This window comes from Heterodontus francisci, chromosome 26 (genome assembly GCF_036365525.1).
Source record: "Heterodontus francisci isolate sHetFra1 chromosome 26, sHetFra1.hap1, whole genome shotgun sequence".
NCBI lineage: Eukaryota > Metazoa > Chordata > Chondrichthyes > Heterodontiformes > Heterodontidae > Heterodontus > Heterodontus francisci.
In genome coordinates this window covers 68,531,867-68,555,247 of record NC_090396.1, presented here as the reverse complement: position 1 = coordinate 68,555,247, position 23,381 = coordinate 68,531,867, and the positions used below count along the sequence as shown (strand labels likewise).

Here is a 23,381-nt window from a genome sequence, read left to right as displayed (position 1 = left end):
TCCGCTGTATTTTTCTCTTATTTTGGTGCCTGCAAATGGGGTCTGGTAACTGATACAGAAGAGCCTAAGGAAGGGAAATGAGAAAGAGAATATAACAAATAATAATGTTTTGCTTTTAATTATCTATCAATAAAGGACAGAACTGTTGAAAGTTGTCAACATGTTTTCCACATCGTGCATCCCAAATGGTGCTTTCATGTGAAATACTGGTACAAGCAAAAGCTGTTTGATCACATGGGGTTTGAATTAGATCAAGGCAAGGGTGTTATCCTTATTGAGTTTTGGGATATTCTTGCGTCAGCGTCAGTAGCAATTAACATAATGTGCCCCACAGCTATATTGGACAAAAATTAATTTCAGAATGATTATCAGTACCATTCACCATCTCTGCACACTCACTTGAATTCAGTTTGATGGAGCTGATATATTTACAGTCGTCATCCGTCTCTATCCTCGTATCTCTATCCTCGGGCTGCTTTGACCTGGATAGTGTCGAGCTTCTTGAGTGTTGTTGGAGCTGCACCATCCAGGCAAGTGGCGAGTATTCAATCACACTCCTGACTTGTGCCTTGTTGATGGTGGACAGGCTTTGGGGAGTCAGGAGGTGAGTTAATCGCCGCAGGATTCCTAGCCTCTGATTGCCTCACTCTATCCCTTCTGCCAGAATGCACCACCTCACACTTGTCTGTATTAAGTTCCATCTGCCGCCTATCTATGTCCTGTTGCAGGCCGTTCGTATCATCCTCACTGTTTGCTGCTCCTCCAAGTTTGGTATCATCAGCAAATATTGAAATTCTAATCAGTATTCCAAGATCCAAGATCCATATATAGCAAAAGTAGTAGTAGTCCTAGCACTGACCCAATGGGAACACCACTGTCTACTATCCTCCAGTCTGAAAAACAACCATTTACCACAACTCGCTGTTTTCTGTCCTTAAGCCAAGTTTTTATCCAATTTCACACTGACCCTCATATTCCATGAGCCTCAATTTTGTTAACCAGCCTTTTATGTGGTACTTTGTCAAACGCTTTCTTAAAATTGATATAAACAACATCCACCGCATTCCATTCATCAACCTTCTCTGTTACTTCATCAAAAAATTCAATTAGATTAGTCAAGCACGATCTGCCTTTTACAAATCCGTGCTGGCTCTCATTAGTTAACTCAAACCTCTCTAAGTACCTGTTGATTTTTTTACCCTGATTATTGTTTCTAAAACATTACCCACCACTGATAAACTAACATGTCTGTAATTGCTAGGATCGTCCTTATACCCTTTCTTGAATAAGGGTATCACATTTGCCACTCTCCAATCTTCTGGCACCTCCCCCATATCTAGAGAAGATTGGAAGATTTTGGCAAGCCCTTCCAGTATCGCCAACCCCACTTCCTTTAGCAACCTGAGATGCAAACCATCTGGACCAGGTGGTTTATCTACACTTAGGTCTAGGTTAACCTACTTGCAAGACAATCAGGATCTCCACATTGACTATCACTTACTTAATCCACATTTAAATTGTTTGCAGAGACTTAAAGTTGGATAATGTGATGCTGGATGCTGAGGGACACATCAAAATTGCAGATTTCGGCATGTGCAAAGAGGGCATATTCAACAGTGTGACAACTCGAACGTTTTGTGGGACCCCAGACTACATAGCACCAGAGGTGAGGCCAGTGCCAAGTCCTAGCTCATCAATACATCAGAGTGCTGTTGAAATGTCATCAGGCCAACAGCTTTTCTCATGTGGTCATTCTTTCCAGGCCTCTTAAACCAGCTTTTGAGTCGCGTTAATGAAGTATAGCACAGTTTGCTTTTCGAAGTCCAATAATAATCCTAATTAAAGGCCATTCTTCCTCAGTGCAGCTACTGGAAATAAATTGCCGCTCATTATTCTGACCCCTTGGATCACAGGTGCAAACATAGGTGGCCAGGGCTCGTTAAACTAAGGAAACACTAATTATTGTTGAATCAATGAATTTCAGTCACAAACTAGAGGGTATGACATGGTAACCATCACAAACACATGGCTGCAAGACAGTCCTGACTGGGAACTAAATATACCTGGTGATAAAGTCTACCAGAAAGATAGGGAAATGGTAGAGTGGGAGGAGTAGCCTTGACGATTAAGGATGAAATCACTTCCATGATAAGAGGAAATAATGAGAGGTAAGCAGGTACTGGAGACTTCATGTGTAGGATTAAGTAAATAGAAAAGAATTGAAGTCTGTAGTGTGAGTTTTGCATAGACCCCCTGGTAGTAGCTGTGAAGTGGTAGATTGTACAATTGCTGAGATTAGACAAGCCCGCAACAAAGGCAACATGGTTTTAATGGGGGATTTTAACTTTCATGCAGATTGGGATAAGCAAACCAGAGTGTGTCCGGGATAGTTTCCTGAAACAATGGATGGGATCTTCTCCACTTGAAAAATTTTCAGACGTTGGGACCATTTGCGGGTCCTGACTCCCGCTTGTGTTGGAGGTGCGCCCTGCCACACGATCTTACGGGAGGCAGCCAATTAACAGGCTCCTTCTGCATTCACCATCCAATTAAGGGCAGGAAACGGACGTGAAAGGCCCAATGGGAGGACCTGCAGGAATGGCTGGCAGCCTCACTGCGAGAAGTGGGCACTGCTGCTGCAGTGGGAAAGTGTGAGGATGCCTCAACATGGATGCGCTGTCGAAAGGCTTGAGGGTTTATTAAAAATGAAGGCCCAGAGCTACCAGAACCATGAGTGGGAAGGTTTTTTTAAAAATTCTTTCATGGCATGTTGGTGTCATTAGCAAGGCCAGCATTTGTTGCCATCTGTAATTGCCCTTGACAACTGAGTGGCTTGCTAGGTCATTTCAGAGGGCAGTTAAGAGTCAACCACATTGCTGTCACATGTAGGCCAGACCAGATAAGGATGGCAGATTTTCTTCCCTAAAGGACATTAGTGAACCAGATGGGTTTTTACAACAATCGATAATAGTTTCATAGCACCATTACTGAGACTAGTTTTCAGTTGCAGATTATTATTAATTAATTTCCTCCACAAGAATGCTTTGGCCGTGACTGCGCCTGTTTCAGCCTTGCGGGTTTGTGTAAGCGGCATGGATGGCAGCCTCCAAGGTCCCTCTGACCCCCTGCTGTGAGGCCTCGTCCGATGCCCTGTCGGGCTCCTGACAGCATGGAGTCCACGTGCCTCCCGTAAGACTATATTGCTATGCACAATTAAGAGATAATTGCCCTCTTACATACGTTGATTGGCTACCCGCCGTGCATGGGTGGGCAGCTAGTGCCACGGAGAGCCCACCTCCGGAAAAATCTCCTGGGAGTGCGAACATGTCGAGCAGAGCAGACATGCCTCAGTTTGATTTTCTGCTCCCCCCACTACCCCCCACCTCACCTCCAAAGCCACCTCCACGGGGCTTGGAAGATTCCACTCAATATGTCCCAGAACCAACAAGTGGGCAGGCCATATATAGATTTAGTAATGAGCCAGATTGAGTTAACACCTTAACACTGCATGAAGATTTATTCAATCGAGATCAAAATATGATCAAGTTCAACGTCGTGTTTGAAAGGAGAAATGTGAAACAGCTACTAAGATTCTAGATTTAGGCAAGACTGACTTCAATGGGATGAGGCAGAGACTGTTCTCTGTAAACTGGGAAGTTTTGTTAATGGGTGAAACAACAGACGATCAGTGGGAGATGTTCAAAAAAAAAAGATTTAATTTCATACAGAACCGTTTAATACCCCTTAAGGGCAAGAGTTCTACTTGCCAAAAATAGCCATGGACCACTAGACAACATCAAAAGAAAAAGCATACAAAAGTGCAAAAAATAGCACAGATCCTGGTGAATGGGAAAGATACAAAGAGCAGCAAAGGGTGACAAACCAGATAGTAAGAGCTACAAAAAAGGAGTATGAAAAGAAACTTATAAAGGATATCAAATCAACATAAAAACATTTACTATTAATTTCAGATAAAGAGGGTGCTCAGAAGCAATATGGCCCCTTGAAAAGAGATATGTGATGTTGTTAATGATGAGGAAATGGTGGACATGCTGAATAATGACTTTGCTTCAGTATTTACAGTAGAGGAAGAGGTCAGCATGCCAAACATCCCAAGAAAACGATTATTGAATCAGGGACAGAGATTGAAACAAAATTAACACAAATAAGATAACAGTAATGGAGAAATTAATGGAATGACATCTCAGGACCAGATGCTTTCTCTCTCAGGGTTTTAAAGGAAATAGGTGAGAACGTTGTAGATGCCCCAACTATAATCTTGTGAAGGTGTCTCGATTTGGCAACTGTTCCATTAGATTGGAAAATGATGCATGTTATTCCACGATTTAAAAAGCTGAGAGAAAGAAACCAGGGAATTATGGACCAGTTAGCCTAACATCTGTGGTCAGGAGATTGCTTAGAATCTATAATTAAGGACATGTGTCTGAACATCATGAAAATTTCCAGCTGATCAGAGAGAGCCAGCATGGATTTGTAAAGGGCAGCTCATGCCTGACCAATCTGATAGATTGTTTTGCAAGTGGCTAAAGTAGTGGACAGGGGAATGTCTATGGATGTTATTTATATGGACTTCCAGAAGGCATTGATATTGTACCTCATGAGAGACTGTTAGCCAAAGTTAAAGCTCATGGAATTAAAGGAAATTATTGACCTGGTTAGGAAATTGGCTGATCAAAAGGAGACAGACAGGTGGGATAATGGACAAGTATTCTAATTGGCAGGATGTGACTAGTGGTGTCCCACAAGGCTGTGTGTTGGGGCCTCAACTGTTCACTGTATTCTCACTTCTCCCTCATGTCGTAATCTCTTCTAATTTGCAAGCTGTAGATGATATGCACTTCCTAATTTCCCCTTGCCCCTCACCACAACCTTACCCTTGTGCCTTTCTCTTTTCTGGTATCCAAGAGCTGCAAACTGGCCAGGCAATGGAGGAACACCAACAAGAGAGTATTAATGAAAACACAGCACCATCTGTTCATTTCACATTCACAGCCAGTAGCTTGAATACGGACGCTCTGCATGTCTTTGAGGATAGATAAATAGATTAGAGGCGGGATCTGCACGTGTGATACTGGGCATGAGTGCGCTGCAGCCTGGGTAGGGGGCAAGGTTAATGCAGGTACCAGTTCACCAGAGGGCAAGATGGCACGTGGGTTCTGCTGCAGAGAACTCAGATGAGGATTTTGATGGGGTAGCTTACAGAAGAACACTGGTGAGTTTGCACAATGAAATGCTTGGTGCGTTAGGCTGCCTGCTCGAAAGCCTAAGATCAATATTAAGCAGCATGGAGCAGTCTAACACTGACATGGCAGAGGGATTTGTGCAGAGCTTGCAGCCGGTGGCCGACTCCATGGACCCAACTGTAATGCAGCATCTGATATCTGACGTTGCAACTGGACTGCTCTGGCAAAGGCACATAGAAGTCAGCACTAAGGGAATGCAGAGGGTTATTAGTTTGTGTTCGTATGCAATATGGCATAATTGCATTTATAAATTAGATTGGCGTGTTTATTTTGTGGTGGCGTTTATTTTTGCATTGTGGCCGAGCAGGCACAGTGATGGTTAGTGACAGAAGGTGTGGAACTGATGGTGAATGGGGAATTGGGGTTGTAGTTACTGGTATCGCAATCGAATTAGCTCTTGATATACAGCCCGGGCAGGAGGGGGCTGTCTAGATTGCCTCCTCCTTTCATCTTCCTCCTCCTCGCCACATGTTCTTCAGCTCGTGATGAGGGCTGCGCTCTCATGTTGGTGAGGTTGTGCACCGTGCAGCAGACCACCATGTATTTTGACACCCGACATACTGAGTACTGAAGGGCTGCTCCAGAGCAGTCCAGGCAGCCAAAGCATTGTTTCAGCATGCCAAGTGGTCTGCTCTATCACATTTTTGTGTGACCTTGTATGCATGCTATGCGTGTGTTGCTCACCAGAGTGATGAGCCATGTCATCAGTGGATAGTGCTTATCACCCCATAGCCACCCTTCGGTTTTCCATGGTAGCTGAAGTTCGGATCACAGAGAGGACAGCCACAGAATGAAGGTATCATGACTGCTGGCACGATACTGGCCATTAACCTGCATGATTTGCTGCCAATGAGTGCACACCAGCTGGTCATTGAAGGAGCGGAATTCCTTTCGGTTCTGTTCGATGGCAGAGTTGATGTGCGGTGCCCGCAAACTGATGTGCGTACAGTCAGTGGCACGGCACGTTGGGGAGTCCTGGATTCTGAGCAGAGCAATGTGCTTGCTCTGCCTGCAGGTCTCTGGCAAGAAGGAATGAAATGTAGTTATCTGTCTTTGGAAACAGAACCTCAGTGACCTCCCTTATGCAACAGAGGATGGCAAACTGTGAGATATTGCAAATATCTCCAGCTCCAGCCTGGAAAGATCCAGACACATAAAAATTCATTGCCATGGTCACCTTGACAGCTCCTGCCAATGCTTAAAATGCCCTGCTCTAAGATTGCAGTTGTAGCTGCTTCAGGTGGCAGATTTCAGTGAAGTCGTCCTTATTGAAACACAGATGTTTCACACATAGTTCCTCGTTGAGGTTCCGGTCAGAGAATTACTCCCTGAACACCCTAAGTGGATATGACCTCCAGCTGAGAGCTCTTCTCCCTGTCCTCCTCCCTCTTCTAGCGGCTTGCCTTGCTCTGTGTGTCCTCTGCTCGTTTTCCCATTCATGCTGTTATTCCAAGAGGAATGCCAACTGCTGCACCCATGCCTGGGAGCAATTGGTTGGTGCAGAAGCCTTGAAGTCAGCCTGAAGTCCTTGAGCACCTGCCACATCACTCCCTGTCGACTTTTGCAACTTGTAGGAACTATGGAGAGCACCAATCATAGCAACAGCCAGAAGAAATTATTCAGAAGCTAACCAGTAGGTAGTTGATGATCCCTGATGGGGGATCCTTCCTACTGCTTAATGTGTGTTCAGCTGTGTGAGTTTAAGAGAGGGCGATGGCCGTAGTGTTGAGCTTCAAAATGGTATTGCTGGTGCCAAATCACCATTACAGTCTGACTGACACAGTGGCACAGTGGTTAGCACCGTAGCCTCACAGCTCCAGCGACCCGGGTTCAATTCTGGGTACTGCCTGTGTGTAGTTTGCAAGTTCTCCCTGTGTCTGCGTGGGTTTTCGCCGGGTACTCCGGTTTCCTCCCACCACCAAAAGACTTGCGGGTTGATAGGTAAATTGGCCATTATAAATTGCCCCTAGTATAGGTAGGTGGTAGGGGAATAGAGGGACAGGTGGGGATGTGGTAGGAATATGGGATTAGTGTAGGATTAGTATAAATGGGTGGTTGATGGTCGGCACAGACTCGGTGGGCCGAAGGGCTTGTTTCAGTGCTGTATCTCTAAATAAAAATGTTAAAAAAAAATTTTTAAATAAAAAAAATAAATAAAAAATCATGATCTGCCTGCCCTGCATATTTCCAGCAAACGTTAGCTACCACTGCCCTTAACAAGGTGCCATCTAGAGCAATCTTGGTCCCTGACTGGCAAATGTAGCAGCCAAACAACAGATGCTGGCAAGCCCATTGTGAACCTTGATATTACTGTAGTGCTCAAACAATGCTGCCTTCATGTCTTGGGCTTTCAGATAGTGTTTTATTTTCTCTCAAGGCTGGTTATTTTGACCGACTTTTCCTTTTCATGTTAAATCTTCAGTTACCATTGCGATTAACAATTTCTATTTTTTATCCAGTTTCTTGACCACTGGGTTGGCCTTGGGGCAATTGGAATTGTCTGGGGAACCTTGTGGTCAGGTCATCTTTTCCTATTTTGGCATTTGTGAAGCTAATTTTGAGTTGTCTGCACAATACCACACTATTTGAGAATTATTTTTAATACCTCAGACTGTAATATATCAGTAAACCTTTTCCACCCCTTGTGTATCTTTGGCCTCCTTATCTCGAGAGACAATGGATAAGCGCCTGGAGGTGGTCAGTGGTTTGTGAAGCAGCGCCTGGAGTGGCTATAAAGGCCAATTCTAGAGTGACAGGCTCTTCCACAGGTGCTGCAGAGAAATTTGTTTGTCGGGGCTGTTACACAGTTGGCTCTCCCCTTGCGCCTCTGTCTTTTTTCCTGCTAACTACTAAGTCTCTTCAACTCGCCACACTTTAGCCCCGTCTTTATGGCTGCCCGCCAGCTCTGGCGAACGCTGGCAACTGACTCCCACGACTTGTGATCAATGTCACAGGATTTCATGTCGCGTTCGCAGACGTCTTTAAAGCGGAGACATGGACGGCCGACATGGTGTATAGTGCCGTTAATATAGTAAAATGTTCCAAGGTGTTGCATAGAGGCAACTATCAAACAAAATTTAACACCACGCCACATAAGGAGATACTGGGACAGATGACCAAAAGCTCGGTGAAAGAGGTAGCTTTTAAGAAGTATCTTACAGCAGAGGGAATTTCAGATCATACAGCCTCAGCAGCTGAAGGCATGGCCACCAATTTTTTTTAATATTCATTCATGGAATTTGGGTATTACTGGCAAGGGCAACATTTATTTCCCAACCTTAATTATCCTTGAGAAGGTGGCGTTGAGCTGCCTTCTTGAACCGCTGCAGTCCATGTGGTGTAGATACACCCACAGTGCTGTTAGGAAGGGAGTTCCAGGACTTTGACCCAGCAACAGTGACGGAATGAAGATATATTTCCAACTCAGGATGGTGTGTGACTTGCAGGTGATGGTGTTCCCATGCATCTGCTGCCCTTGTTCTTCCAGGTGGTAGAGGTCACGGGTTTGGAAGGTGCTGTCTAAGGAGCCTTGGCGAATTGCTACAGTGCATCTTGCAGATGGTACACGCTGCTGTCACTGTGCCCGGTGGTGGAGGGAGTGAATGTTTGTGATTGGGGTGCCAATCAAGCGGCTGCTTTGTCCTGGATGGTGTCGAGCTTCTTGAGAGTTGTTGGAGCTGCATTTGTCCAGGCAAGTGGAGAGTATTCCGTCACACTCTTGGTGCAGCAATGGAAATGCAGATGTACAAGATGCCAGAACTGGAGAAGCACAGAAATCTTGGAGAATTGTAGGAGGTTACCAAGGTAGGGATTGAAAAGGCCATGGAGGGATTTGAACACAAGGATAACCATTATAAATTCGAGGCATTGCTGGATTGGGAGACAATGTAGGTCAGCGAACACAGGGGTGACTTTGGTTCCAAATGAGGATGAGCTGAAGTTTACAGAAGGTGAGAGGCCAGCCAGGAGAATGTTAGCAAAGGAGAGTCTGTAGGGAACAAAGGCATGGATGAGGGTTTCTGTAGCCAATGGGCTGAACCAGGGCACTCGTGTGGAAGTGGATGGTCTTGGTGATGGAGCAGATTTGAGGCAAACGCTCAGCTCAGCAGATGTCTCGATAGTTTCTGTTCAGGATCTTGCTTTGTATGGACTTTTCTCTGGTCGACTGAGGGGCTATTATCCTCATCCTGTCAGGTGTGAGCTGAGGTGAGTGTGAATATAAATGTTCATTATCCAGGTCTGATAAACTGAACACAATTTGTATCTTAGCTGCTGTCAGCACCAGAAACGGAGAATGTTGGGAAACATGATTTGTTTCTGAAATGACAGATGTCTGAATTCACAGGATCAGCTGTGTCATTAGTGAGTTATTGTGTCCTTCACTAGAGTAAAATCCTATTTAATGAATTACAATGATACATTTTTTTTTGGTATGTAATAAACCATTGAGATAAGGCAGTCCAATCCAGTGTGATGCTGCTCCTGATTGATCTAGGTGATGGCCAAATAGCAGGGAGGTACCTGGAACACATCAACCAGACGGTGTTCCATTCTTATACTCTTTGGGGAGGATTTTTAGTCCCTGAAGGGTGAGCGTGGAGGTGTCAGTTTCCCGGTACCATCCCGACCCCAGGCCGTTTTCCCGGAGGCAGGATGGTGAGAGGTTGGCAGCAGGGCTACAAGTTCGCAAGTGGCAGGTAGCCCTGCTGAACTTGTTAAAGCTAGGCCTGTTAAGGCCTATTATCAGAGACCAAGTCAGCCTCTGGGTCCCCGGAGGTGTTGGGTAACAGTGTAGCTGCCTGAATGTGACCTCCCAGCAGCAACCCGGGAGGTCAGTGCTCCAGGCAGGCTTTGAGGCCCTCCCCACCTGCCTGGCTTCAGACGTAGGCTGCCCTCTCGGTGCCTTCTCCCTCACTTAGCTGAAAAGGCAGCCTGCTGCTTCTTTAGTGCTGGAGGGCCTCCTCTGGGCCCTCCAGCTTAGAGCCTACACACAGTCCTTAATTGGGCAGCAAGTCGGCCCTCTGGCTATTAATTGGTCAATTCGGGGAAAATCACAGCCTCGTAACTATTCCCCACAGTGCAGACCTCTGACCCTTATTTGACCCTGACATCAGGGTCCTGAAACCTGGGGGAAAAATCCTGTCCTTCCCTTCAGTTTAGGCTGATTTTCCAACTGCTCTGAGAAGCAGTTGTGTCCAGTTTTGACAGTGCATTGTCTCAAATCCCCTCTGGCCTGGCACAACTGCTTTACTAATTGTCCTGTTCATCGGTAGAAATAATTAATTTAAAAGCCAGAAAATGGTGTTACCCAATTGGTATTTAATTCTTTGTAAAATACTTGATGGAATTTCACTCATCCAGAGATATTCTCTGCTGGGTTCGTCATATTATTATAGTAGCAAAATGTAAGGATTTGTTGTAGTCTTTCCTCTCAGTACAAATTATCTTTTCAGAAATGTTTCTAAATTTGCCACAGTTGATGGTCTGGTAAATTAAATACAGTGTGAAAGATTGTTTATGATGCATCAATTAGCCATGGACTTTCATAGATGAAAATGTAATTCAATGTTTTCTTTGCAATTGTGCCATATATTTTTGTTTAATTTGGAGCTTTATTCAGACTTTTACTGTGACATCATTATCTCTCCGAGTCTTTTCAGGCAGATAGTGTCTTGCTGACAGTTCAGTAGCTCATTACACCACAGATAGCTAAAAGCATAAATTGGAAATGTCACTGTGCATCAGTTTAGCCTGTAACATCTACAGTATAGAAAGTGGCTGCTGTAATTTCAGCAACATTGTGACATTTGATGAGAGGTGAAGTTTGTAAGCTTGCACAAATTTTTGTTTTATTCTTTCATGGGATGTGGGCAGCACTGGCAAGGCCAGCATTTATTGCCCATCCCTAATTGCCCTTGAGAAGGTGCTGGTGAGCTGCCTTCTTGAACCGCTGCAGTCCATGTGGGGTAGGTACACAAACAGTGCTGTTAGGAAGGGAGTTCCAGGATTTTGACCCAGCAACAGTGAAGGAACGACGATATAGTTCCAAGTCAGGATGGTGTGTGGCTTGAAGGGGAACTTGCAGGTGGTGGTGTTCCCATGTATTTGCTGCCTTTGTCCTTCTAGGTGGTAGAGGTTGCGGGTTTAGAAGGTGCTGTCTAAGGAGCCTTGGTGCATTGCTGCAGTGCATCTTGTAGATGGTACACACTGCTGCCACTGTGCGTCGGTGGTGGAGGGAGTGAATGTTTGTAGATGGGGTGCCAATCAAGCAGGCTGCTTTGTCCTGGATGATGTCGAGCTTCTTGAGTGTTGTTGGAGCAGCACCCATCCAGGCAAGTGGAGAGTATTCCATCACACTCCTGACTTGTGCCTTGTAGATGGTGGACAGGCTTTGGGGAGTCAGGAGGTGAGTTACTCACTGAATTCCCAGCCTCTGATCTAAAGAATTATATACTGCTAAAGGGGAAAGCAATTCATCATTTTCATCTTACACAGAAACCACACAATGACACATAGTGACTTTTTTGTGATAGGGCACAGCCCTATAAAATGATTCAAAGTGGACTTTTCGCTACTCAGAGCTGTTTTCAATACCATCACAGTCATACCTCAGTATTCTGTCAGCTGCAGTTTGATGACATCTCCCCCAAAGTATACCCATGATCTCCACTACTACAAGCTTTGCCTGTTTGACCCAGTTTTCCCAGCATGTAGCAATTCTTTATACTGTATGTATTGTTGCAGGGCAACACTGGATTTGATTACACTTCTGCAGTTTTGAGAAGTTTTTTAAAAGTGTGTCCTGCTATTTTCCATGAGTTATTTTTGGGTAGGAAGCTGTAAAGCTGTTTTACACAGAAACATAATGTGATTATTAGAATGGTCCAGGGAAGGGGCAAAATATTATCCTTGTAACCCCAGATTGTTTAACTTAAAGGTGAAGTTAAATATAGAGTCATAGAGGCCCTTTGGGTCTGTGCCGACCATCAACCACCCATTTATGCTAATCCTACATTAATCCCGTATTCCCTACCACATCCTCACCTTCCCTCAATTCTCCTACCACCTACCTACACTAGGGGCAATTTACAATGGCCAATTAACCTATCAACCTGCAAGTCTTTGGCTGTGGGAGGAAACCGGAGCACCCGGAGGAAACCCACGTGGTCACAGGGAGAACTTGCAAACTCCGCACAGGCAGTACCCAGAACTGAACCTGGGTCACTGGAGCTATGAAGCTGCGGTGCTAACCACTGCGCCACTGTGCCGCCCAAAATGTCTGTTATTTGTTTTAATTTATTACTCATTATCGACTTTTCCATGTATTGTTATCACTTTGGCTAGTGTAGTCTGACATTAATTTTAGAGTGTTATAACGTTTGGATAAATGGAATGATGTGCGAGTGTTTGGTTTCGATCCAGCAAATTCTGTGACTTGAGAATTGAGCTGGGTAAGGAATGAAAATTAATCTCATCACAACAGTACATCGCCTTTCTGGCCAGAGTTCTTGTACACTTTTCATGGTTATGGTGCTCTGAAAATGAATGCAGGAAAACTTTAAAACTACATAGCTCACTCTCTATAGGACTGCTGTTGATGCATTAATAAAAACAGTCGAATTAACTTCAGATTCAATTCAAGAGCATGCAATTATCTTGTGCAACAGAGCCAGAGAGTGACAAGGTGTGAGCCATAGACCTTTGAGAGCTCTGTATCCACAAATAGGAATACAATTTTAAGAAGCTATATGAAAAATGTAGAGAATAGGGCTGGAATTTTACGGCCCCCCAATGAGCGGCTGGTGGTGGGGGTAGGGGGGGGGGGGGTGCCGCGTTACATTCCCAACCCCCTCCTGCCCCGCTGTAATTTTACATGGGGCAGTGGCGGTGAGACAAGGCCTGCCCGCCCCAGGCCAATCAGGGCCCTTAAGTGGCCAATTAAATGTCACTTAAGGGCCTCCTTCCTCCGCCGCTGATATTTTACCCTTGGCAGCCGGACGGCAAAGGACCCAAGAACCCCGCCTGGTTAAATCAGGCAGCTTTCTTGCGGGCTGGGGGAGCCCTCCTGATCAGGCAACCTGTGCTCAATGAAGAGCTACCTCAGAGCCCCAACCACACCCCAACACACAACAGCATCTCCCCCGACCAACCCTACTGCCTCACTGGGACCTGGCCAATTGTCCCCGATAAGACCCTAAAAACCTACCTGAGTTCTGGGGCCGTCTTTCCTCTTGCCTGCAATGGCTGGGTGTAGTTTCAGCAGTGGCCACCACTCCCGGTGGCTGCTGGGACTAATATCTCGGCCCCCTGATTGGCTGGCAGCTTCATGAGGTGGGACTTCCTGCCTCAAGGAAGTGAAAGTTCTGCCCAAGACCAATTAAGGGCCTGGGGATCAAAAGCTCCCAGCATGACTCCCCAGGTCTGGCGGAGGTGTGTTCGCCACCGACCTTTCAGCCAGTGGGCGGGACCTCCCGCCCAACGTAAAATTCCGGAATGTATACTGTACCCGGGCCATTCCGGGGACAGAGAGAGAGAGGGGGGGGGGGGGGGGGAGAAAGAGGGGGTGAGAGAGAGAGGGTGAGTGAGTGATAAGATCACCCCTGACAGATGGACATTTATCCGAAATATTCAGCATCGCTACAACAGAAGCGACAAGCAGAAATTGACTAGTTATCCCGGCTGATCACATGACTAACTGGTTGGTCCAGGGTTTTTTGAACTTAGAAAAACTGTTTGCTCCTGGAGTGAGAGGACCTCTCCTGTCTGCTCCCATCTCTTTCTCACAAGCCTCTGGACCCACTGAGGACACATGAACTTCGAGAGAGAAAAGTCTCCTACACCGACCAAGGTTTAAGAAGAATACTGGGCCCCAACAAAAAGCAAGACCTACCTACAATCAAGGACTTTACCCGTGAGCTCGAAGAACAGTAACCAAAACCATCTTCAGATACTGTCTCAAACTTTTCCACTTTATTTCTTCTGCTCTTTTCTGTCTCTATCTGCATGTGTGTATCGGGTATGCGTGCTAGCATGGGCGCATCGCATATCCGTAGGTGTTAACCGAATCAGAATTTAAGTTAAATAAAGTTCAACCTTTTTTCTTTAAACCTAAGAAAACCTGTTTGGCTAGTTTCTTTGCCTTATAATTGGAAGTTGGTGATCAAGGATTCACTAAGGGGGGAGGGGGGCAAAATAAAACAGTGTGTTTAAAATTAAACACTGTTACGGTAAGACCATGTGAAGGCTGAGAGGGAACCCTAGACCCCTTTCTCATCTGGTCATAACAATGCATCTTTCAAACTGTTGTTGATGAATAAATGTGAATTGTTTTAGCCATTAAGCTGTGGTCTGGGTGTCTCATTGATCATTAGGTCCTGGGCCTGCTTTAACTTGTTACACATAGTGTCAGGAATAGGATTTTGGCACTCAGACAGGTCACATTGGCACAACAGGAGCAGATTAACAAGATTCTGCATTCAGCTCTGGCCTGTGTGTCTGATTAATCACTGGTTCCTGGAGGTGTCCGGTCATGGGTGCTAAATAGAGGCTATTAGAAAATGGCCTAGACCAGTGACAAAAAAATGTAGAAACATTTCTGGGCCTTGACTGATATTATTGACTATTTATCCCAGATTTCACCATGAGGGCAGCCCCCTTGACCGATCTAATCAAATTTCAGGAGCCAAGTATGGTCTGATGGTCCTTGGAGGGTAAACAGAGTTTGGAGACCCAGTGCTGATCATTCCAGATTTCTTACAGGAATTCAACTTCCAGGGGATGGTCTATCCGTTGGGCATGGGGCTGTACTATCCCAGGTTATCAAAGGGGCTGTGCATCTGTAACGTAGCTGACTAGAAAGTTGTTTCCTTAACAATAGCATAGTTGCGTTCTCGAGAAGGAGTATTTAGCGATCAAATGGGTGGTGGAGAATGAAAGCATCATTTATTAAGGAGATAAAACATTCCAAGATCCAGGACTGTATGCTGAGGGACGCACTAAAGCTTGGGGCAGCCACCGCAAAGGCTGAATGGGGAAAGGCAACTGTGTAAAACCCCTGGTGCTGTATGCACCAAAATGTTTTTTTACTATGTCATGCCAATGTACATTGTATTTAAAATGGAATGGCATGAATTGTGAGGGACTTCATATTCTTCTGTATTGAAGAAATCTGATCTCTATTGTACTTTTTGGAATGTGAAATTTGAACTGTTCTGAACTATTTTTGCAAATTTTTATGAATAAAGTATATTTTTGGAAAAATAAATTGAGATTAAAAACAGAAAAAGCTGAAAATACTCAGCAGGTCAGGCAGCATATATGGAGAGAGAAAAACAGAGTTAACGTTTCGCCATCCAGAGTATTTGGCTTTTGTATTTATTCAGGAGAACCTTCCAACTGGTAATGGATCATGTCCCAGGTGGATGCAGGAGGATAAGGAAGGGAGTACCCAGGTTTCACTTTAGTTTTGGTCCCTCCACTTTACAGTGGAGCATAGAGCCAGGTTGGCACATGGGAATACGATCACCCTCTCCCAAATGTTGTGCCATAGGCTTGAGTCCCTGGCTGTTTGATGGCAGGGGGCAATATGTAACAGAGAAAGAGAGGGATGATGTGCCAGAATGTTCTATCCATGATAGGAGTGCAACCTTAAGAAGTTTAATAGAAGATGTGAATGGCCAAGGCAAGCGGTATAGCTTTAATAAATCATTGACTGGCAGGAAAATCGTTCAGTTTGGGGAAGAAGGAAAGGAAGGATAGTGAAGAGATATGACTAATTGTCATGGGTGAATACAACTAAAATTTCAACTATTAAACTCTGGTCTGCATGCCTAATTGGCCTGCTTCAGCTTGTTATACTTAGTATGACTAAATGCTTTTTGTGAGTTTTCCCATGGAGTCTCAAAATTAGAAGCAGGAGGATGACAAGACAATCTAAATGTAACTACACAGGAGTGGTGAATAGATGGAATAGAGTTAAGGGAAGCAGTGGGGGCTAATTGCATCAGCAAATTCAAAAGGAAGTTGGATAAGAACGTGGAGAGAACTTAATAAGCAGATATGAGAAGAATTGTGAGCTTTCATGGTTTCTAGACATTGGCCAGATGGACTGCAATGGTGTTCTCCAGTCTCGTACATTCCTCTGTTCCTAGTATTCCTTTAAGAATGAGCTGGAACTTTCCTTTTCAAAAGTGAGGTCTTCAGTTATGTAATTTGCCAACTTTCACCTCATCAACACAGCTGGTGTTTTTAAGTTTAATGAACATTGATAAATTGGATTGGAACTTTAAGCTACAATGAGTTCCTTTGTGATTTGATGGAGCTGTATTAAAATCACTGCAGCTGGTCACAAAGCAGATGTGCTTTCAGTCTTGTCATGCCAACCGTGCATGTTCAGCTCCTTCACACTCCACACTCCTCATTGTTCCTCCAGTGATCTTTTCAGTAGTTCACAGTTTGAACTAAACTGTTCAAAAAACAAAATCAAATAGAAGAAAATGTTATTTTTTTCCATTTTGTTCCCTGTTTGCTAAAGCGTCATTGTAGATTAAACATCCAAATTATCTGTGGGCCTCCTATACCTTTTGTATGTGCCTAGTTTTCTTGTGTGCTCTGAGTGTTGGCACGGCATTCAACTGTGGGGGCATCACACTCCAGTGCAATCTTGGCCTTATCTGACATCCATATATGTGCACTTCCCAGCAGAAATCATTACATAGTAACCAGGAAGGGTTATCTCTACCCTTGTGGGGAGAGTGGGGACAATAAAGCCAATTGAGTGGCACGTTTTAGACATATGAGTTGCTTTGTAAGAAAGGTTACATGATCAAATTAATGTGATCAATTTCATTCAGGGGGAGACGGTGATGTAGTGATGATGTCACTGAACTAGTTATACAGGGGCCCAGGCTAATGTTCTGAGGACATGGGTTCAAATCCCACCACGGCAGCTGGTGGAATTTAAATTAAATTAATAAATTCAAGTAATTAATAAAAACTAGAATTGAAAGCTAGTCTCAGTAATGTGCCATAAAACAATCATCGATGGTTGTAAAAACCCATCTGGTTCACTAATGTCCTCTAGGGAAGGAAATCTGCCATCCTTACCTGGTCTGGCCTACATGTGACTCCAGACCCACAGCAATGTGGTTGACCCTTAATTGCCCTCTGAAATGGCCTAGCAATTAGAAATGGGCAACAAATGCTGGCCTTGCCAGCACTGCCCACATCCCATGAATTTTCCTTTTAAATGTATGATCTAACACCATATCATTAGATTAAAATGCTTTCTAAATATGCTGTCCTCCTCCTGCAGGTCAGCAGTTTAAATAATTGCTTATAGTTATCTGTAGGGAGGTGGACAGATCAATAAATTATTGAGCAGCATTTTGCAGATCATGTCAGGTTACTCAAGTGGAATACACTTGGATCCTTCACATTTAATTAATTGGACTTCATGGAAGTCACATTGATCAATTCTTACACTGCCTGGGGCTGTTTGAACTTCCCGACTTGCTGAATGTGGTACATTAGGTCACCGCCGTTCACATATTCCATGACGAATTAATTGGACATCATTCAATTGATGTTTGATATAAAATTTTGTCACATCCTTGAAAATAACTGCAAATTCCAAATATCAAGCAGCCGTGCTTTATTGGTCTACTGCAGTTACTACAATACTGTACTGTTTCATAACACAGTAACAGGCTGATTCACTTACTTTTTCCTTCCACTTTTATTTCTGAGGCTTTGTTGCATTTTGACAGTGACTTGGAAGAGTCTGAGGAAAAAGAATTTGTGATGGTTGTGAGGACACAGGAAACACACGTCTTGGGACGCACAAAGTTAATAGTTTTGTAAAGCCGATTTTTAATTGAAGTTAATGCCATGGATCTTTTAATTTATTTCTCAACATATCTATATATCTACGTATCTATTTAAATTGAAATACACATTATGAACTCTATTTTTGTAGTCAGTACTAGGACAACTGCTTTTGTGATATGTTTTGTGACTTGGATATTGGAATACAAAGTAAAATTTCAAATTTGCCAATGATACCAGTTGACTGCAAGAGGGCATAGATAGGCTAGTAGAATAGGCAGACAAGTGGCAGATGGAATTTAATACAGAGAAATGTAAGGTGATGCATTTTGGCAGAAGGGATAGAGTGAGGCAATATAGACTTAATGGCTCAGTTCTAAAGAGTGTGCAGGGACAGGGACCCGGGGATGCAAGTGCATCAATCTTTGAAGGTGGTAGGACATATTGAGAGAGTAGTTAGCATATGGGATCTTGGATTTCATAAATAGAGGTATTGGGTACAAAAGCAGGGAAGTTACGCTGAACCTTTATAAAGCTCTGATTAGGCTACAACTAGGGTATTGTATCCAGTTCTGGTCACCACAGTTTAGGAAGGATGTGAGGGTCCTTGAGGGTGCAGGGGAGATTTACCTGAATGGTTCCAGGGATGAAAGATTTTAGCTACAAGGTTAGATTGGAAAAGCTGGGGTTGTTCTCTTTGGAGCAAAGGAGATTGAGGGGAGATTTGATAGAGGTGTACAAGACTGTGACAAGTTCAGATAAGGTGTACAAAGACAATCTGTTCCCATTAGCTGATTGTCCCAGGACTAGGGGACACAGAATTAAGGTTTTGCGCAAGAGATGCAGGGAGATGTGAGAAAAAACTTTTTTTATGCAGTAAGTGCTAATGACCTAGAATTTGTCACCTACAAAGGTGGTGGAAGCAGAGATAATCTATGATTTCAAAAGGAAATTGGATGGGCACTTGGAAATAAATTTGCAGGACTATGGGGATAGAGCGGGGTATTGGGACTGATTGAATTGCTCTACAGAGAGCCGGCATGGACTAGATGGACCGAATGGCCGCCTTCTATGCTGTAATGACTCTTATGAATGGAGCTGGAAGAACAAGAGAATCTAGCCGTCTGTGTACACAAATCACTAGCAGCTAGTGCACAGGTGCAGGAAGTAACCAAAAAGGCTAATGGAAAGTTGGCCTTTTATCTTAATGGAGTTGGAATTCAAAAATGACAAAGTGATGCTTTGGTTGTATAGTGCCTTGGTCAGAGCCCATGTGGAGTAGAGCGTTCAGTTTTAGACACCAAACGTCAGGAAATACATATTAGCCTTGGAAGGAGTACAGTGTTTAGAATGATGCAGGGTTAAATTATGATTACAGGTTGGATAAACTAGGTTTGTATTCCCCAAATTTAGAAGGTTGAGGGGTGATCTAATCAAGGCATTTAAAATAAAGGATTGGTAGGGTAGATACAGAGATCCTATTTTTTCTGCTGGAGGAATCCAAAACAAGAGGGCATAATTCGTAAAATTAGAGTTAAGCCATTTAGGAGTGAAATCAAGAAACACTTTTCATTCAAACGTCGGTGGAAATCAATTCCCCAAAGACTGCAGATGTTGAGTAAATTATTTTTTTAAGTTTGGGATGGACAGGTTTTTGTTAGGTAAGGGTATCAAGGGAGATGGGCCAAAGACAGACAAATGGAATTGAGGCACAGATCAACCATGGTATATCTGAATGCAGAACAAGCTTGTGAGGTTGAATAGTCTACTCCTGATCCTTAGGTGTAAATTGGATGAGTGCATAAAATGAAGAGAGAATGGTTTTCCACTTGCACTTTTTGCAACACATTTGTCTTTCTTCCCCTCCCCCCAAATAAATGATTACTGGGACTTGTAAAATCTATCAGAAACTTGTGAAAATGTGCTATAGATTTTGAGTAATTATCTACAATTCAAACCGCTCAGATCAATCAGATAACAGCTGTTTAAAAGTGTGTATGCTCTGTTCTGTGTGATTGAAGAAATTGGTGTCTGATCTGACTGCAATTAAATTCAAAGATTTTATCAACAGAAGATTTTTGAGTCAGCAACACAGTCCCAAAGTTTGATCTGTTAATGTAGAACTTCTTCAGTTAAACAGATTCCAGCTAAAGAAAGGAAAAGATAGCTGGCAAGTGTTTGTACACCTTGCACCAGCAACATTGTCTCTATTTATAGGAAGGTGGCAGAGAATGACTAATCTGTGAGCAAACATTCTGCCACCTAATGCCTGAATATAGCATTCTGCAATGTGATAACATCAGCATTAGACAAGTCTCATGGCAACTTTCACTGGAGGAGTGCAGTTACCAGCAGATGTAATTTTCTCTCCGCCTTTCTCTTCCATGTCAGAAAACCAACAGCACCACAGATGCATGAAGATGAGAGTTCACAAACCTGTGATTGTTTTAAGGCTGCCTGTTTCAACAACTACCCGGAGCTGGATCCATGCCTTTTTCTCTAGATATTGGACAACAGAGCCCAGCACAGCTGTAGACATCATGGCCAAAATTCTAATTGGTCCATTCTGTCAGCAGAAATGCAACAGAGCAGGTCTTTAAGTTCCTCAATTTCCCCATAGACATGGATTCCATTCCAAATTGCAGGAACGGGGTCATTAGTTGTGCTTGGGGTGGACCACCATGCTTGCAAGAGCACCTCAGCATTGCCCACCCGCCTGTGACCTTGTAAGGCAGAGCATTCCACAGTTATTCAGGTGGAGGTCCCAAAGGTCTTTCCCAGGCCAAAGAGAATGGTGATTTTCAATATCCTTTATCTTCTAAAGGAGGCAGCCGCTGGCCAAACTGAAGAATTGATTTATGGCATGTAAATGGATTATCTTTGTGGCCTTGCCTGACTCTCAGCTGGCAAGCGTTCACGTATGCACCAATCCAATGGTAGCTTTAGGCACATCCTTGGACCTAGGAGAAGCAGATGGAAAATTTCCCAACACTGACCCCCACTCCGTTTTTTTACAACATCATAGAAGAGACAGAATCTCATTTGAAATGAGTTCCACTCTATCTTCTGGTCTCCTGCCTGGAGATCCATCCAAGTTTCATCAAGGACACAAACAAATCAGTTCTCAGTGACAAATACTAAATAGGAGCAGCATATGGAACTTGCTTTCCTGAGACAGGAAGGTAAATCTTTCATTTCAACACACTGCCAATCTCTGCCTTTCCATTTATTTAATTTCAATAGATAGAAATTCATGAGGTGGACATTGAAATTTTCCAATATGCTCTGAAGTACAAAATCTTCCCTAGGATCCCTTAAATCAGTGTAAAAGTGACAAAAATACTAAAAAAAAAATATATTGGCATCTGTAAAACAATGCCTAAAGGTGTTCAGTTGTTACAAATAGACACTTCTACATACAGTTGTCAGATAGTGGGATTAGGACATGCAGAGTTTGTGTTTGGTATCTGGGTCTGACATCTGATGACTGAGTTTCCTTCATATTGGTCACATGCTTTCCAGTTGTTGGCATTCAGCAGAATCACAGAGTAGGAACTACTCTGCTCCTTAAGTGTTAAAAGGTCCATGAAGAGAAATGTTTGCGGAAACAGAGATTTTGACCAACACGGACTTGATGATTCAATGATTTTGTCTGGGAGGGGGATTTATATAATCCAGTAGTTTGGGAATGCATTAAACTGAGATAGATTAGAAAATAATTCACATTGATGACTCCATGTAAATTGGTCCATTTGGAAATCTAGCACTGAAATGTCTCGATGATCCATGTTTATGGCATCAAAGCAGATCAGCAAAATATCTGACCTATAAATCTGTATTACTGGAGGATGAGTTGAATTTTGAGCGTCCTTCTGTTCTACTGATAAGATTTCTTTGCAGTTTAGATGAGAGGACTGAGTGAAATGTATCCAAGTTTGGCGATACAAAGCTAGGTGGGAAAGTAAGCAGTGAGGAGGACACAAGGAGGCTACAAGGGAGTATAAACTGGTTAACTTGGCGAGAAGGTGGCAGATTGAGTATAATGTGGGAAAATGTGAAATTATCCATCTTGGTAAGAAGAATAGAAAAGCAGAATATTTTTAAAAGGAGTGAGGCTAATAAAGGTTGGTATTCAGAGGGATTTGGGTGTCCTGGTACGCAAATCACAGGAACAGCAAGGTATTGCAGGCAATTAGGAAAACAAATGGTATGTTAGTCTTTATTGCAAAGGGGTTGGAGTTATGATGAGTAAGGAAATCTTACTGCAATTATATAGGGCTTTGGTGAGATACCAGGTGTAGATAGATGCTCTGGCCCTCACTGGGGATAGAAATTATATTTTCAGGAAACTTAATTTCTAGTGGATTTTGACAATGTATGTGCTCTTTTGACAGTCACAAACTGCTTGCCTCCCCCAATACCTCCAGGGTTGTTCTTACAAAAAACAAGGGAATGTCTGTTGAGTACTCTGTGTTTTATACTTTACATGGAGTCATAGAGCATCTTCACTCTTTGAGGATAATACATGTCTGACAGTGAGTTATAAGGCACTGCTCAATCAAGCAATTCTAGTGGTCATATACACTGAGAGCAAAGGAGATCAAGGAATATGGAACAAAGGCGGGTAAATGGAGTTGACTTCCAGATCAGCCATGATCTATTTGAATGGTGGAGCAAGCTGAAGGGGTTGAGTGACCTACTCCTCTTTCTATAAGCATTGAGATTTAATTAAATCCTTATGCAGCAGCTTCTCTGAATACAATAGAAGTACCCTGATTAGGTGTGAAGAAAATGATTGATAGGAAGTTTTTCATATGTATAGCACCAACACCAGGTATTGTATGAATGCAAGTTTAGTTCCATAATACTTAAAGTATTATAATGCATGATAATGGTACCATACAGTTTGGATGAGTGAATGTGCGTCCTGAGTCAGTTCCAGGATCTGTTCATGAAGGGCCCTGAATCAAAAATCGAGCAATTTTGGTCTGGACTTGCTGGAAAGCAAATTGATCCCCCACGTCCCCTCATCAGAATAAATACAGAATGATGGACCTTCCCTTCACTGGATGGAAGTGCCCAGAGCCTTCATAGCTGAGGTGATACTTTTGCCAGGACAGGTGAATTTCAGGAAATGTATCCTTCCCTCCTGCTATCCAAATGTTAACAGTGAAGGTGTCATGGTGCTTGATGCTGAAGAACTTTTTTTTTTAGAAAGGGAGTATGGGTGGCAAAGCAGCCTAGAGTTCTTAGAAAAGTTGAAGCATTCAGGATGCAATTGAATTGGTTTTT

At 43.5% G+C, this 23,381-nt stretch overlaps 1 protein-coding gene across 1 annotated transcript in view; it reads left to right on the top strand.

The window, feature by feature from the left end:
* LOC137384441 (protein kinase C alpha type) overlaps positions 1 to 23,381 on the top strand; it is a 358,799-nt gene that overhangs the window by 291,365 nt on the left and 44,053 nt on the right. Inside the window, exon 13 of the mRNA XM_068058500.1 lies at positions 1,528 to 1,666. Coding sequence (XP_067914601.1) covers positions 1,528 to 1,666 — 139 coding nt within the window. The remainder of the gene's footprint in view (positions 1 to 1,527; positions 1,667 to 23,381) is intronic.